This window comes from Ammodytes marinus (genome assembly GCF_949987685.1).
Source record: "Ammodytes marinus genome assembly, chromosome: 22".
Classification (NCBI taxonomy): Eukaryota; Metazoa; Chordata; class Actinopteri; order Uranoscopiformes; family Ammodytidae; genus Ammodytes; species Ammodytes marinus.
The window spans coordinates 22,254,836-22,272,528 of record NC_137226.1 but is presented as its reverse complement, the minus strand read 5'-3'; the positions used below and the strand labels follow the sequence as shown (position 1 = coordinate 22,272,528).

Below are 17,693 nucleotides of genomic sequence, written 5' to 3'. Positions count from 1 at the left end.
ATACTGCTTCCAGTCCCTGTTTCTGGATGTGATCTATGATATGTAGAGTACGTCTAATATTGTCCTGAGTCTGTCGCCCCTTAATAAATCCTGATTGATCCTCATCGATCAAATCAGACATAACATTTTCAAACCTTTTAGAGATGATTGACGTGAAAATCTTATAATCTACATTTAAAATCGAGATAGGTCTATAAGATTCACATAATTCCTTTTCTTTACCTCCCTTTAGTATCACTGAGATCACCGCCTCTTTCCAAGAGGGGGGCACTTTACCCTCTGTCAGAGTTACATTAAAAGAGTTCAAAAGAAGTGGTGACAATTCCTCTTTAAATGTTTTATACCACTCGCCCGGATAGCCATCACTGCCTGGTGATTTGTTCAATTTTAATCTGCTAATAGCACTGTCTAATTCCTTTTTAGTAATTGCAGAATTTAATTTTCTATTTTGATCTTCTCCAATAGCCGGTAAATCCAATGAATTGAGAAGTTCTTTCATCTCGTGTTTTCCTTCTGCTGGGGGCTGAGAGTACAGGTTTTCATAGTATTCTTTGAAGACCTTTTCTATTTCCTCTGGTTTAAATAACATTTCTTTTGTTAAGGGGTCTCTGATCGTGTGTATCGTATTAGCAGCTTGCTGCACCTTAAGGCGTCTAGCTAAGTATTTAGCCGCTTTGGGGCCCGATTCGTAATATGTTTGTTGAGTAAATCTCAGTTTTTTCTCAATCTCATTATTTAAATTGTCGTCTATCTGTCGTCTTATAATGTTTATTTGATGTAGAAGGGCTCCATCCTCATGGTTTTTTGTTTCTGTTCCAGTATTCTTAATTGATTAATCAAATTTTTATATTCTTCCTCTCATTTTCTTTTGGTATGCTGCCCTTGATATCAATCTCCCTCTCATAACCGCTTTAACCGTATCCCAAAGAATGGTATCATCAACAGGGCTGTCTATATTTTCTTCTATGCAACTTTTAATTTCTTTTTTAATTTCCTCTTTTGTGTCCCGATTATTTAACATACCTGCATTTAATTTCCAGAGTGAATTTTTCTTCCTTGCCTCCAATTTAATGTTAAGATAGACTATACTATGGTCAGACAGATCAGCTATCCCAATACTACAATCTTGTATTCTATGTCTGTCTGCTGTATTCATAAAAAAGTAATCTATTCGAGAGTAAACAGAATGAGGAGCAGAATAATGCGTGTAGTCCTTCTCTAAAGGATGGAGTTCCCTCCACACATCAAACATCCCCAGTTCAATTAGTGAGATATTGACAAGTTTTGATAATTGGGTCTTATTTCTTTTAGCATTGGTTGTATCAAGTTTAGGATTCAAGATCATATTAAAATCCCCTGCACAAATCAGGGTCCCTTCATTTTCCAAGACTATAATTTCAAACACTGATTTCAGAAAAGTTTTATCACTACCGGGTGGCACATAGACATTAACCAGAGTAACTATATTATTGTCAATTTTTCCCTTTACGATGACATATCTCCCCTCTTTGTCCCTTATTTCTTTGATGAATTCAAAGTTCACATAATTAGAGATTAATATGGCAACTCCTCTTTTGGGGCCATTCTTAAACATACTATAAAAGGCATTTTTATATCCAAAAGACCCAAGCTTAGAATGCTCCTGCTGAGAGAGGTGAGTCTCTTGTAAATATATCACGTGGATGTTTTCCCTCTTCATTTTGGTTATTACTTTTTTTCTTTTAATTGGATTATTTAAACCATTCACATTTAAGGACGCTATCCTCACATCACTAACATGCATCACTTAAGGACAAATAAGAACATCAGTGGCCCCACTAACCGTGCCTGAACAGTGGCACAATACGAACTAAACAAATAAAACACTTGAGCTTCCAAAAGAAGGAGGGTCTTCTCATCCTCCAGAATTCCGGTCCCGTTGGGGGGCCGAAGGGAAAGCCTCTCATTCGGAGAGGGCCCTAACTTAGTAATGACATAATGGCCAAAGGTACAGGTTTTCGTCATTCTAAATGAGTCCAACGGATAAAAAACTATGAGAGAAAAAGAATAAAAAATAGGGTAACACTCAGGTCCCGATAGTCTTTTATACTTACATAGGGTAAACGTGCTGATCAATATTCAGCTTTTTGTAGACGTAGTTTAAAACGGAACATTCCTACCGGACAGGTTATCATGTGTGTTGTCTTTATCCTACTTTAATCTCCAGATCTTCTGAATTCTTGTAGCTTTTCCTTTGCGCGTGACGTTGCCATGGTCGTTGCTGAAGCGGTGCTCCTCCGAGGTCCCTCTCTGCGCTGCCACTCCATCGCCGTGGAAAGCCGTGTCTCCAACCCGGTCTCCTCCGTGTCGCGAGCCGGTGTCGGTTCAATGAGTCCGCGTTTCACCAATTCCTCCTTCACTTCCCTCGCGTCGTTGTAGGTTCGGGCTCCCGTGCTCCAGTGGACTCTCATCCTGGTGAATGGTGTCTGAAACCGGATGCCTTTTTCCTTCAGGACTCTTTTAGAAGCATTGTATTCTTTTCTCTTTTGAACAACCTCTGTTGCGTAATCGTGATCGAATGACAGCAGTTTGTTTCTCAGCTGTATTTTGGTTTTCCACGCGTCCCGTAAGACTCTCTCTTTGGTGGTGAATTCCAGGAAATTAACGATGATGGGTCTCGGCTGAGCGCCGGCTGCTGGCTTGGGTGCCAGCGATCGGTGCGCTCTTTGTATTTGGAGATTTATGTCATCCGGCAGTTGAAGTTCACGCCTGAGCATGTCTTGCAAAAACTTAGCTGTCGATTCGCCCTCTTCTCCCTCAGGGACCCCATAGATGCGGAGATTATTTCTCCTCGACCTCGACTCCAAATCAGTTAACTTATCTTGCAGGGTTTTCTGTTCTTTCAAAGAGGTAATGAGAGCGTTGTTTGCCTCCAGTGCCCAAGATTCTAGCTTCTCCAGCCGCGTCTCTGTCTCGTTTAGCCTTCCGCTCTGCAGCTGCTGTTCAGTGCCAAGTTTAGTGAACTCTTGGTTAATTCCTTTTTTGAAATCATCCAAGTCTCGTTTCACGTCCCTCCTCAAATCTTCACCAAATGCGCGGAATGAGGCTTTCATTTCTGTTTTTAAGTCCTTTATGTCCTTGCTAATGTTAGCCAGACCCGAGCGCATTCCAGCCTCGCTGTCGGCTGGTTCAAAGCAGGTAGTTTCATGGCCGCCATCTTCTTCCATCTCGAGGTCAGCTAGCGCGTTTTCAGCTTCGTCTTGCGCCGTATTTTTAGGCTGATTAACCACAGTTTTCCTACCCTTCGAACCTCTCCCCTTTGTCATTACAGCAGAGATGATTTCTAGCTCTGAATATTCAAGTTTTCAGGGATATTAGCACCTGGCTATCGGGAGCTCTGATACCGTGCGACCTATCCCTCCATGACGTAACCGGAAGTCCCCCGAGGGGTACATATTTCAAGCCAACACCTTAAGCTTCAATTTAATGTAGGAATGACTATTGAAAGATGTTTAGGTGATAAGCAATTCTCACTAGAGTAAAAAGTGTGCCTACTTACCCCGTTCTCCCCTACTGTATATATTTTTTTATATATTTAAAAAAAAATCGCATTATTTTAAATTGGTCATGGGTCCGGACCCGAGTGACGGTCCATTTGGAGATGCCGGATGTCTTTGAATGACCTCCAATAAAGCACTATATAAATTCTATCAATTACTGTTAACAGTCAAGAGATTATCAATGACTCTGCTATTGGTGTCAGGGGGAACTGTTGCCTGCTGCTGCTGTTAATAGGCTATAACTTTAATGCTGTGCATGTAGGCTACCCCCGGGGCAGCAATGCATCTCACTCAACATGATTGCTTGAATTAAATAAATAAAAAAATCGGCCGATTGCAGAGTTTTGGGAGATGTGCTATAATCGGCCGATTAAATCGGCCGGCTGATACTGTATATCGGTCGGGCCCTAGCTGGGACCGGTCCAGTTCTTGCTCTTGGTGATTGCATGGTTTACAGCGGGACTCTTGTCTTTTATGTGACTTTGCTGTTAAAAAAGAAAATATGTAATGTAGGTATGGTTCCTCAGCAGCTTTGCCTTGTGTGTACAAACAAACAAGCAGTTACCTATGTGGTTAGAGTCAGAGATCCAGACAGTTTGAGTCTCCAAAAAGGAATTGTCTGCTAACTCACTTGCCTTCTGTTTTGAAACCTGTAGCTCACAGAGGGAGAACTGGAGCTCAGTAAGGACTCATCTCACAAGCCAGTGGCTCCACTCAACCCTGCTCTGCTAGAGGTTAGCCTATTGTCTGTTGCCTACATATATTTGACACTTAATCACACTCCACATGTCCACAATGATTGAATTGTTTTCAGGTTATGCTGAACATGGTCTGTGTTTTGACTTATCATCTCTGTCTCACATGCTGCTGAATGGGTAAATGGTGTATTTAAGGACACTGTATAATGTACAGCAACACACACAACACACATTCAAGTACATTGTCTGCTTTGCTTTTTAATCAGGGTCAGTTTGGCCTTCCTTAACCCACTTTAGATTGAGTCACTCACAGGTGTCTGTGTGATGTGTAAACCGGGCTCACACCCATGCAAAGGACGATTACCGCCACAAGGTTTCAATACCGCCATTATCTGTCATAGCGTTCTAAGAACACACAGTATGTTAATGTGCAAGTGTATTAATGTTCAGAATATTCTATATGTTTAAAAAATAAAAAGGTTATGTTCAGGCAGGCAAACATTTCAAAATAACACATTTGAGAGCTGTAAACTGGTGCTGTCGCAGTGCAGTTAAACACGTTATTAACGGCTAACGCAAACCCATTTTAACGGCGTACATTTCTTTTAGCGCAAGATTAACGTCTACATTGTGGGCTATTTGCACTGAATTGGAAATTATGATATTTTAGAAAAAATACACCGAATTACAAGGGTGTAGAGAATGTTTGTGATAAGAGCATTAAAATGTGAAAAAATAATGGGACAAAAAGAAATCGAGGGACAATTAGAATAGATAAAAATGTGCGATTAATCGCGATTTAATATTTTAATCGTTTGACAGCACTACTGTATACGCATAACCGTGAAACCTTGTTTTTTTTTTGCTTAAGGTTATCATACCGTCAGAATATCATACCGGCCCATGCCTTCTCACACCCTCAAGTGGGCTCTGGAGACATGCTCACCACCAAGAACATTTTGAATTTTAAAATGAAATTCATCTATTTAGTACACTTTGAAGCAAAATGAAGGATGACAAGCAGTTTGGTAAAAAAACAATAGTGTGCTTTAGTAGGCCCACTTGAATCAGCAGTTGAACAGCACACTGTTATTAAGCAAGTATACGATTACCAGACACTATCGGATAATAAACGTCTAAATTGAAGGTAGATTAACGTTAATGATCAAATATAACCTTTCCATTGACGTTTTTGTTTGCGTTCTCACATTGATAACAATTAGCAATTAGCAAATTAACAATTGGTTAGCCTACTAAATGTTATTGATTTAGAACTTGATTTTATTCCAATACATTTGAAAATGTTAAGCTTGACGTATTTCGTTGTCCCACCTCTAATGTGGGGAATGACAGAAAAGGTTTGAGAACAACTGCTTTAGCATGATACTGCTGGAGGAGCTTTGTAGTGTTAGATTTAGCTGTGCCCTCAGAACATTGTCTTTGCAGATATTGTAAGTAGCTGTCTGACTTGTTGGCTTATCAAGCTTGAAGTCCCTCCAAACAGCTACCCTTTGGCTGGCTCCATGCCTCACCTTGATTTGGGGCAAAATCTATGGCACATTGTGTGTGCTGATCTAGCTTGGTGAAATAATAAGCGGTGGTGTCAAACGCATTGAATTTAATTAAATTGAAAGGACAAATTTTCAGCGATACTTGATCTATCTATTAAGTCAATACCGATACCTGATATCAATATCAGATCCAGGCATACCTGATATCAATATCAGATCCAGGCATACCTGATATCAATATCAGATCCAGGCATTCCTATCAACAATGTAGTAAACTGTCACCTCTGTCAATGTCATTCTTCATGTGTTCAGCTTTGTCAGAGCATACACCTTGTTAAGAATAAAAAAAAAGTTGAATTATGTTATTGTTGTAATATTAGAACCAGTAGTTTTCCTACAGTTTGTAGGTCAGAGGTAGCCTGGAAAACCAGACCCATATCTAGAACGATAGAGGGTCTGGCCACAATCAATAGGCCTTTCCAACTGCACCTACGCATGCATTTAAAATGCCACTGCACGCAATTGGATAGCACTACAACCAATCAGAGCAATGAACAAGGTGACATATTAAGCCCTGTTTGTTTAGCGAACATCGGGGGCCTATTGCATAAAAGTGGAATTAAGATATCCAGGATGATTGATAAAGCCAGCCTTGACAAAGTCTAGCCTGGGCACTTTGGATTAGTCAGTTGCATAAACGCCAATCCAGGAGGAAAAGGAGCCGCTTTGTCAAGCCAGGTGTAAGTAATTCTGTTAAGTGCCAGCCCACAGCTTTCAGAAGTAGACCCAGAGATCGAACACAGATTTACTGATGTAAAAATGGAAAAGACGGCCCATTTTCCCACAATGCCTTGCTAGTTTAAACCTGAAGTCAGGGGGCAGTTCATTTCATACAGCAGATGTATTCTCTGCCAACTGATCTTGATGTCCCTGCATTGTTCCATGATAGAATAGTTGACAGTCTGAAGGTGCATCTAAAAAATAGAATATCATGGAAAGTCCATTCAAAAAGTGAAACTTTCATAGATTCATTACACAAAGTGAAATATGTCAGGCCTTTTCTTTGGATGATTGATTGATCATCTAGATTAATTTCACTTCATGTGTAATGAATCTAGGATATATTTAAGTTTCACTTTTTGAATTAAATTACAGAAAAAAGGAAATTTTCATTGATATTTGAATTTTGTTTTAGATGCACCTCGATATAGTGATAAGTACAAAGTGAATGTATTTGACCCACATTTGCAACGTCATCTGCCATCAATAATCAATTGTATAAATATAGCCTGCAATATGAATAGACTATCACATAAATTATTATAATTTATATAATTTCATTTTAATCTAATTATAATTAAGTAATTAAGTAATAAATATATTACGTAATAATAAGTAATAATTTAGCCTGGTCCCGACCAGGCTAAACGTAAAAGATAAATCTCCATGGTAACTTACAGTCATATGAAAAAGTTTGGGAACCCCTCTCAGCCGGCAACATTGCACTGATTTGTTGAACCATGTACAGATACACAATCTGCAGCCAGATGTTCTTGCAGGTCTTTGGAGGTGATCTTTGGGTTGTGTGCAACCATTCTCACAATCCGCCGCATATGCCGCTCTTGTACTTTTCTTGGTCTGCTAGACCTGGGTTTAACTGCAACTGTGCCTGTGTCCTTCCATTCCCTGACAACGTTCCTTACAGTAGAAATTGACAATTGAAACCTTTGGGAAAGCTTCTTGTAGCCTTCCCCTAAACCATGATAATGAATAATCTTTGTTTTTAAGATCTTTTGGGAGCAGTTTTGATGGTCCCATTCTGTCTCACTTCAGCAGAGAGTCAAAGAGAAGTGCAACTTGCATTTAGGCACCTAAAATACATTTTCTCATGATTAAACAGACATTTCTATGAGGTTCAAGGCTTAACAACATAATCCAACCAACTTTGTGTTTAAATTCATCAGTTTTACATGCTGTTACAGGCATTAAAATCAACAAAACCACAAGGGTACCCATATTTTTGCACAGCCAGTTTTTCACATTTTATTTTATTTCACACAACCAAATACTGCTTTTCAAAAAATCTTTGTTTGGAAAACATCCCAGTAGTTAGCTGTTCCTGGTAAATTAAAGACATACCACTTTTATCTTTTTTGTGTGAAAGCAGAGTCAATTATAATGCCGGCTGAGAGGGGTTCCCAAACTTTTTCATATGACTGTATGTCCCTCCGCTTTTATGCAACCGGATCATGGCTAATGCAAGTCAGGATAACCGAAATATCCTAGGTTAATCCCTTATCTTAGTTTTATGCAACAGGTCGGGTTAACTGTTAAATTAAACTTTTGGCGTGGGCAAAACAGAACATTCTTCTTACTTGCTAATGAAAGGTTTGAGTGCCGTCTTCCAAATCACTAAGTGTCGAGGCGAAAGCCGCCTCAAACTCAAACAACATATCCACAGCCATCTCTGTTGTTTACTATCACGGCTTCGGTGGCTCATGATGCACCACCGTCATCCGGTTACGTCCGCCCCAAAGCACCATACATAGGGCTCTGGCCCGCCCATATCAGAAAGAACCATTTTATTGGTAGCTCAGGATTTCTTGACATATTTAATGAGCTTCAATGGAGAGTGTCCAGACCAACAGGCGCAGCAAATTTAATTTGCCAGCGCCTAGCGGCAGGTCTGGATTTCCAGGCAAGGTCAAAGGCTGACCTTATAGCAAATTGGGCAATGGCCCGACATGGCAAATAGCCTACACATACAGGTCCTTCTCATATAATTAGCATATTGTGATAAAGTTGATTATTTTCCATAATGTAATGATAATAATTGAACTTTCATATACTTTAGATTCAATGCACACCAACTGAAATATTTCAGGTCTTTTGTTGTTTTAATACTGATGATTTTGGCATACAGCTCATGAAAACCCCAAATTCCTATCTCAAAAAATTAGCATATTTCATCCGACCAATAAAAGAAAAGTGTTTTTAATACAAAAAAGTCAACCTTCAAATAATTATGTTCAGTTATGCACTCAATACTTGGTCGGGAATCCTTTCGCAGAAATGACTGCTTCAATGTGGCGTGGCATGGAGGCAATCAGCCTGTGGCACTGCTGAGGTGTTATGGAGGCCCAGGATGCTTCGATAGCGGCCTTAAGCTCATCCACAGTGTTGGGTCTGGTGTCTCTCAACTTCCTCTTCACAATATCCCACAGATTCTCTATGGGGTTCAGGTCAGGAGAGTTGTCAGGCCAATTGAGCACAGTAATACCATGGTCAGTAAACCATTTACCAGTGGTTTTGGCACTGTGAGCAGGTGCCAGGTCTTGTTGAAAAATTAAATCTTCATCTCCATAAAGCTTTTCAGCAGATGGAAGCATGAAGTGCTCCAAAATCTCCTGATAGCTAGCTGCATTGACCCTGCCTTTGATAAAACACAGTGGACCAACACCAGCAGCTGACATGGCACCCCAGACCATCACTGACTGTGGGTACTTGACACTGGACTTCAGGCATTTTGGCATTTCCTTCTCCCCAGTCTTCCTCCAGACTCCGAATGACATGCAAAATTTGCTTTCATCCGAAAAAAGTACTTTGGACCACTGAGCAACAGTCCAGTGCTGCTTCTCTGTAGCCCAGGTCAGGCGCTTCTGCCGCTGTTTCTGGTTCAAAAGTGGCTTGACCTGGGGAATGCGGCACCTGTAGCCCATTTCCTGCACACGCCTGTGCACAGTGGCTCTGGATGTTTCTACTCCAGACTCAGTCCACTGCTTCCGCAGGTCCCCCAAGGTCTGGAATCGGCCCTTCTCCACAATCCTCCTCAGGGTCCGGTCACCTCTTCTGGTTGTGCAGCGTTTTCTGCCACACTTTTTCCTTCCCACAGACTTCCCACTGAGGTGCCTTGATACAGCACTCTGGGAACAGCCTATTCGCTCAGAAATTTCTTTCTGTGTCTTACCCTCTTGCTTGAGGGTGTCAATGATGGCCTTTTGGACAGCAGTCAGGTCGGCAGTCTTACACATGATTGCGGTTTTGAGTAATGAACCAGGCTGGGAGTTTTTAAAAGCCTCAGGAATCTTTTGCAGGTGTTTAGAGTTAATTAGTTGATTCAGATGATTAGGTTAAGAGCTCATTTAGAGTACCTTTTCATGATATGCTAATTTTTTGAGATAGGAATTTGGGGTTTTCATGAGCTGTATGCCAAAATCATCAGTATTAAAACAACAAAAGACCTGAAATATTTCAGTTGGTGTGCAATGAATCTAAAATATATGAAAGTTCAATTATTATCATTACATTATGGAAAATAATCAACTTTATCACAATATGCTAATTATATGAGAAGGACCTGTATAGGCTACGCAAATCTTCAGGCTTTCTATAGGCCTATTTCTTTTATTTCCTATAGCCTAGACTTCCTCCTCTCCTATCTGTGAGTCTGCCTTCTGCTGCTAGACAGAGAGAGGGATTCGTAGCAAACTGAGCTAAACAGTTAGACAACATACAGACGGCTGGTTTAACAGGTGTAGCTGTTGATAAAGTGTTGGCTTTTAATTAGTGAAGGTATTATTGCACTCACGGTAACAATGAGCACAGTTTGTGTCAACTGGTAATGTTAACGCGAGTAAGCGCATATACAGGGCCTCAGCAGTGCTTTTTTTTAATTGATCTAGAGATCTTTCTTCTAAAATAAAACAGACTTGATTGAAACAGTAAAACACAACGCAGCTCTCACCTTGTGGTAATATACTGTTCACTTTGAAATAGGTAGTCTGTCATGAATATAGCTAGATGGAAGAGAAGGATGGGAAATGCCCTTCATTTTGTCTGCAATAATTAATGTTGCCTGCAGTGTGCAATCACCAATAATGTTATTCATAATTGTTTCTATATCTTCATAATTATAGTTATCGCAAATTTCATTGAAATATCATATAATTTTGAGGCCATATCGTCCAGCCCTAGTGGCAGTAGTGTTCCTCTCCAGGGGCCTGATTTATAAACGTGGCGTACGCCCAGAAGAGGGCGTACGCCACTTTCTACGCAAACTTTGGGATATATAAAAACCAAACTTGACGGGAAGATGTGCGGTCCTCCACGCAAGCTCTGACCCATGCGTACGCACAGAAAGTGGAGAAAGGAGAAACGGCGACTCCGTCGGCACATGTATGAAGTGCAAGAACGAATGTGTTTGTGTAAAATGAATCCAGATAGACTTATTATAAGCCATGTAGGTCTATCATATAGGGAGTTCCTTTGCAAAACGGATGAAGCCATTCTTACAAATAATAACAAAATGCTTCCACGGAAACAAATTATGATCTTAAATAGCCTACAAACAGAGATATATGAGTGCAAATAAAAACAAAATAGCAACGTTCAAATAAGCTCTGCAGTTATTAAAGAATAACCTATCTGCATGTTATTGAATTAATTCTGATAATATTGAGGTGGAATACTATGAAGGTATTATTGTAGCATAAGTCTTTAGCACGTGTAACTGCAGATTTTGAATGCGTAAACTGAAGTCACAAATGTGTAACAGTAGATTTGAAGTCGTAAATATTTGTTTTGCATGTGTACTCCAAAGTCACAAATGTGTAACAGTAAATTTGAAGTTGTAAATATTTTTCTACCATTGTGGACACAAAATAGGGGCTACGAGTTCACAAATCGTTGTTACGGGTGCACAAATCCTATCCTGTGCATCGCAACTTCAAAGAGTCATGCGCTTGACACTTTTGCTACAAACATTGCAGCACAGTTGGTGCAAAACACATTTGCACACCCGTGTTTCATAATGTGAGAACATGCCCCCAATTTGTGCATTCGTAAACCCAAATGTGAACTAACGCATCAGAAGTTGCACATCTGTGAAAAATGTCCTCTCAAATAAAATGATATCGGGCACAGCATTTTAATGAGCGAGCACAAATCGATGATACAACTGCTCAAATCTGTTCCTACAAGTCTCAGCTGAGGGTTTTCTCTGCTCGAATCTGCTCCTGCAAGTCTCGGCTGTGGGTTTTTTTGCAGGTAGATTTGCACCACGCCCAGGTGGTAAATGTGGTGCAAAAGTGTTTCGTATGCGTAGAACAGATTTGTATCCGTAGAAGGTGGGCGGGACAACATTGTCGCATCATCCAATGAAAGCGCCGGTTGGGACACGTGACGTCAGCATGTGAACAAACGGAGGAAAAGCCTTTTTCCTTCGTCCCTTTTCACCAGAAATTGTAGGAAATGACTAAATGAGCAACAACAACTATCAAACTAATGCGAAGTAGTAGGTAGTAGTGAATTGAACTCTTTTTCTGTAGTTTTACATAGCATTTTTTAAGTAATGGAGAATTATTTTATATGTACTCCAGCCTTTGAGGAAAAGTAGTCCAAGGTGCCTGTAACAGTAAATAAGCCGCGTTAGCTAGCTTTGAGGTGGTTTCCCGATCATTTTAGACAGGACAGGAGGCTTATTATGTGACACGGTGAAGTTGAGGAGGGGATACCCATTAAACACCAGGACCTGCGGTGGTTTAATAAACAGTTGAGCTGCTTCACAATCTCTGTCCGGAGCCACAGCAGTGTCTGGACTGACGGTCACGAACACAGACCTAGGGTTTAGCTAGAGCCTACAGGACACGGAGCCATCAGAGATTCATACCACGGAAACTATGAACTGTAAGTCTGGTTTTCTTATGTTTTTAAACTTCAAAGTTGGTCGGTATAATACGTTCAATGATGAGAAGCAACGTGTGGTTATAATGTATTGCAGGCAGCATAGCTAACCACTAGCTAACAAGTCATAATGGGTATAACAGCTAATGTTCGTTAGCATATTCTTTTAAAGGATGTACCGTTTTTTAAGGCATTTGGTCACTTCTAAGGATGTTAATAATTAACTGTTAACGTAAAATAAGAAGGCTGACCAATGAATCCTTCCGTTAATCAATTAAAATAATCCCGGCGCTAGCCAGGGAAATATGAGTCAGCTGAATACTGGAGTCTCGTTGCTATAATAATAATCAGCGTGTCTGCTTTTCTGGGACATCGGCACCTTCATACATAGCCTACTAGTTTTACATCAGGATGTAATGTTAGCATGTGTCGACCTCATATAGAGCGTTTTCTGTCTTAATAGTGGCTATGAAGATCCAAATAAACACATGTGAGCAGTATACTATTCTGCTCAGCCCGTCTCAACATCATGTTGCTGTTTCTGAATAAAAACAGGTAGACAAGCGTCCCATTATGCAAAGGATTTTTTTTTTAAGTGTGCAGCTCCATCGTGTTTAAATCATATCTTATATCTGTTTTTCCAGCCTGAAAAAAAACATTTACAACTAATTTTAAAAGTCACTAATGACAAGATACCCCCCACGAAGAGAATGAATTGCAGGGCTGTTATAATAAACTATATTGATTAGTTTTTAGCTTTGTGTTCTTCATCAACTCGAACCTACATGTATTTTATTTATTTTATAAATCTTAACATTATCTTAACATCTGAATGGCACAATCTGCTTTTCCACAGACTCATCTTGGCTGTCCTGCACAAGGCCTGCACAAGTGTCTGGGATTTCCACCCTGTCAGGGAGAAGCCATTGTACAGTGAGCAGCTACAGTCAGTCCTAACTATTATCCGTCATGTGTTTACTATAACATCACTAATGGGATCTAACAATTGTTTCCGTCCCCAGTGTATGCATTGCTGAGGGAAGGACACTCCAGATAACTGAAGACTTCACTGCTCCTGCTGCCTTGAGAAGATCTCCGAAGATGGAGCAGCGTGGAACTCACCTGGCAGTCACAGCACATCAGTCTGACTCTACACTCTACACACAATTTGTTTTCAATTTTTAGATTGTGATTATAATAAATCTAGACAAAGTCAGATCATACTCAATTCATAATCATATTGATTGCAGTAAATGAGGTGACATACTCAGTCATGTTTATTTGTTTGACATATTAAAAAGGTAGGGGAGATTTTGATTAAATATGGTAAACAGTTGGGCTACAGACCAAGGACTAAGTTACTAGTTTTATGTTTTGTTTTATAAAGTCTTGTTCCGGCACATGCCAGAGCATTTTGGGTATTTTGTTCATTTTCTCTTAATAAAATAACGCCATACAAAACTTTACTTGGAGTTATGCAATTGTGAGTGCATTATAGTTTTAAACTGGTTGATTTGTATTTTTCATTTTGACCGTATGTATATGTTTAGTAAATCCACAAATATTTTAAAAAGTCCAAATCTTGTGATTTGTTTGTGGGGTAAGCTTTTACTATACATTTGTACTGATTGTGATTTGATGTGATAACTGCAAATCATAAATATAATTGATATAGGGCATTTATTAGTCTTGCTTTAGCAGCATGCAGACCTACTTATTAATGCAGCACGTGATCTGAATTAACATGTTCTAAACTGCATAAAATGTTATGGTGTGACACTTTGTGATTGTGATTAATTAAAGTAATCACTGAAATGAGGTTATATGAAGCTTTGTACCCTGTTCTTCTGGACACGTCACATGAGGTAAGGTGTATAGCAGAACTGTCTGGGGATAAGCACACAGTTAAACCTGATCATCTAATTATCAGTTTGTGATACAAGTAGTGATAATTTCACATGGAAAATGTGAGATAGAGGAACAATTATTCCAATTCAGTTTTAATGTGTCCTCTATACTTTTCTATTGCCTTGTAGAGTAGGTTACTTATTCACTTCACTATTCACAAGTTTAAATTAATTAAGCTTACTACATTTAGAAGACTAAGTGTATGATTTATAAGCATATTTCTGGATTTAGATACTGAATACTCTGCAGCAAGATATGTAGGCCTACTTTATTTACTTAGGTCCTCAATGCCTGCAACGTCCTCCTCACCCCCTGCGTGTGGTGTGTTTTAACCATAGATAGTTTTAACAGCCAGGAGCCTTGACAGCGGCTGCGGGACAATAAACTATTGTCGATAGTTAGCCTGCTATCGGTGTATGAATGTGTGTGAATGGTAACGTGTAAATGGTAACAGGTCTCCCTTGCAAAAGAGTCTTCGGACTCAATGGGATATACCTGTATAAATAAAGGTTAAAAAATATATATATGGAAATTCATTCTCTATTTAATAAGACTACTTTTATTAAAATGTAAAGGTTTTAAAGAGAAAAACAGCAGGTTTAAACAGTTACACCAGTGCCAATCACACAGCAGACGTTAACTGACGTCGACGCTGGCCCTTATATCTGCTAAAGTAAACTTGTTTATGACTTTCACTACTGGCATAAGGCTCCGCTGTAGTTCCCTCTTATTCAATTCCCTTATTATTACATTTCCTACATTTTCTGGTGAAAAGAGACGACCATGGACCAGCCATGGACATATGAGGGAGACGACGGAAACAGGCTTTACCTCAGTCTGTTCACATGCTGACGTCACGTGTCCCAACCGGCGCTTTCATTGGATGATACGACAATGTTGTCCCGCCCACCTTCTACGGATACAAATCTGTTCTACGCATACGAAACACTTTTGCACCACATTTACCACCTGGGCGTGGTGCAAATCTACCTGCAAAAAAACCCACAGCCGAGACTTGCAGGAGCAGATTCGAGCAGAGAAAACCCTCAGCTGAGACTTGTAGGAACAGATTTGAGCAGTTGTATCATCGATTTGTGCTCGCTCATTAAAATGCTGTGCTCGATATCATTTTATTTGAGAGGACATTTTTCACAGATGTGCAACTTCTGATGCGTTAGTTCACATTTGGGTTTACGAATGCACAAATTGGGGGCATGTTCTCACATTATGAAACACGGGTGTGCAAATGTGTTTTGCACCAACTGTGCTGCAATGTTTGTAGCAAAAGTGTCAAGCGCATGACTCTTTGAAGTTGCGATGCACAGGATAGGATTTGTGCACCCGTAACAACGATTTGTGAACTCGTAGCCCCTATTTTGTGTCCACAATGGTAGAAAAAATATTTACGACTTCAAATTTACTGTTACACATTTGTGACTTTGGAGTACACATGCAAAACAAATATTTACGACTTCAAATCTACTGTTACACATTTGTGACTTCAGTTTACGCATTCAAAATCTGCAGTTACACGTGCTAAAGACTTATGCTACAATAATACCTTCATAGAATACAGCCTATTACTTTTACACTGACGCTGTTCTCGATGCCTCAGTCAGGCAGACAGGAGTGCACAGTTTCATACATTAATCATAAGCCTACTGTACATCACATACTGTGATAATTTTTCACGGCTTTTAGTCCGTATTATCTATGTGTTTTGAAAGGGACTGTGAAGTTTATTATTAACCCTCCGCCGCCCACCACTGCCCCGGGAGGAATTCTTCGAATCAGTTTCTCATTGGGGGTCTCAATGTCCCCCGCTCGTGGCACACACACTGCTGTGTGAGGATATGCACTTTTTTGCGTCCACTTTTATGTCGGATCGCTTCTTTTTATTCGCCTACAGCGGTCACAGAGATCGCCACACGCTGACACTCTGACGCCTTTACGCTCACACTGTGCCACCAAACTATATTTTCCCTGGTCGCCACTTCTCCAACGGGTACTTCGGCGTGACCGCAGTGATCCACACCGTGTGGAGTCTATTTTTCCATTTCCCTCTCAGTCGGCGATTGCCACTACCGCCTTCATGCACTCAGTAAATGATATTAATTTGGGCGTGTCAATGACTATGTATGGGTAAATATGGGCGTTACGTGAAGCCCGCAAAGGCTATGCCACATTTAGAGTTGATTGTGATTTATAAAGGGAAACAGGCATAGGACGTTAATGCGCACTGTTTTATAAATCCGAATATTTTTGTTCGCACGTACATCCTGAGTTTCTTCCGTACGCCAGCTTCCACGTGAATCCCACGCAAAGCTTTATGAATGAGGCCCCTGATGTCCCACTACATACAATGAGCAGCTTACTATGCAGCACACTGGAGACACTCGGCTGGAAAGGCACACTGTCCAAAGATGTGTTGGTGAGAGGTAATGCTCACACTCACAAGGTGCTGCACTAGTTAACATGGTAAGAGGCCCAGGCCCTCTGCTGCTCTAAACAGGCACCAACATGGGTTGGTGTGAAATAAGTATCTATTGAAGATCTCCTATTATACTACTTTTCTGGTCTTAATTTCTCATTAATGACTCCTAAAGAGCAACCTGACACGAATCACAGCACAAAAAACTATATAGATTTTCGGGAAACTCTTCCTCTCATCTGGGTGCATTCAGCATTCTCTGTAAACACTCGGCTTCGCCCTTCTCCGCCCCCTCGCCCCCCTCCTGCCAACCCCACTCCGTTGTGATTGGTTACCTTCCGGAAGACTTTCAGCGGCGTGCGGGCAGATTTGAGCAGGCAGGTGGGGGCATGGCAGGAGCGTGCCTGAGCACGTTGCAGCATTACCATACATACAAAAATCCGGATTGATCTACGTAGATAAATCCCGGAAATTTGAACAAGTGAATCGCGACTGGCATTCCTAGTGTTTTGCGCTCTGCACAGCCCCCCCAGACGGTCAGCAGGGAATACGTCTAAATGCATGTAAGTCATTATTTGACACTGGAGTATCGTTAAACATGACTATAAATCATTATAACAACATCTATAGGTCATAAAAGTTGAAAAAGCATAATAGGTGCTCTTTAAAAATCATGCGGGGAAAAACACAGGCTAAAGTGCAAGTGAGATGTATTCATGAATGATTTGATGTGCTCTTTAAATGACCTTTGTGTGGTTTTGTCTTTAGGTGGAGAAGATTGCAGCCAGCGACCAAACGCCAAAAGTAAAGAATGATGTATTGAAAGAGATATTCACCAAGGAAATGAACAGTCCAACAGGAATCAGGTCAGTAACCCATGTTTACTTTTGTAATCCGTTAAAATGTTCCAAAATAAATATTAAAT

The 17,693-nt window shown here is 40.3% G+C and overlaps 1 protein-coding gene and 1 long non-coding RNA gene across 5 annotated transcripts in view; both read left to right on the top strand.

Moving 5' to 3' along the window:
* tmpoa (thymopoietin a) overlaps nucleotides 1-17,693 on the top strand; it is a 78,482-nt gene that overhangs the window by 58,695 nt on the left and 2,094 nt on the right. For 2 of the 4 annotated variants that reach the window (XM_080051050.1, XM_080051049.1), the window contains exons 5-6: nucleotides 4,196-4,273; nucleotides 17,537-17,634. In XM_080051050.1, coding sequence (XP_079907176.1) covers nucleotides 4,196-4,273; nucleotides 17,537-17,634 — 176 coding nt within the window. The remainder of the gene's footprint in view (nucleotides 1-4,195; nucleotides 4,274-17,536; nucleotides 17,635-17,693) is intronic. The other 2 variants (XM_080051052.1, XM_080051051.1) reach the window with 1 other exon arrangement.
* On the top strand, nucleotides 12,218-13,510 carry LOC307268424. The gene is made up of 3 exons (XR_013845457.1): nucleotides 12,218-12,432; nucleotides 13,286-13,362; nucleotides 13,452-13,510. It is a non-coding gene; the product is annotated as an uncharacterized lncRNA (long non-coding RNA).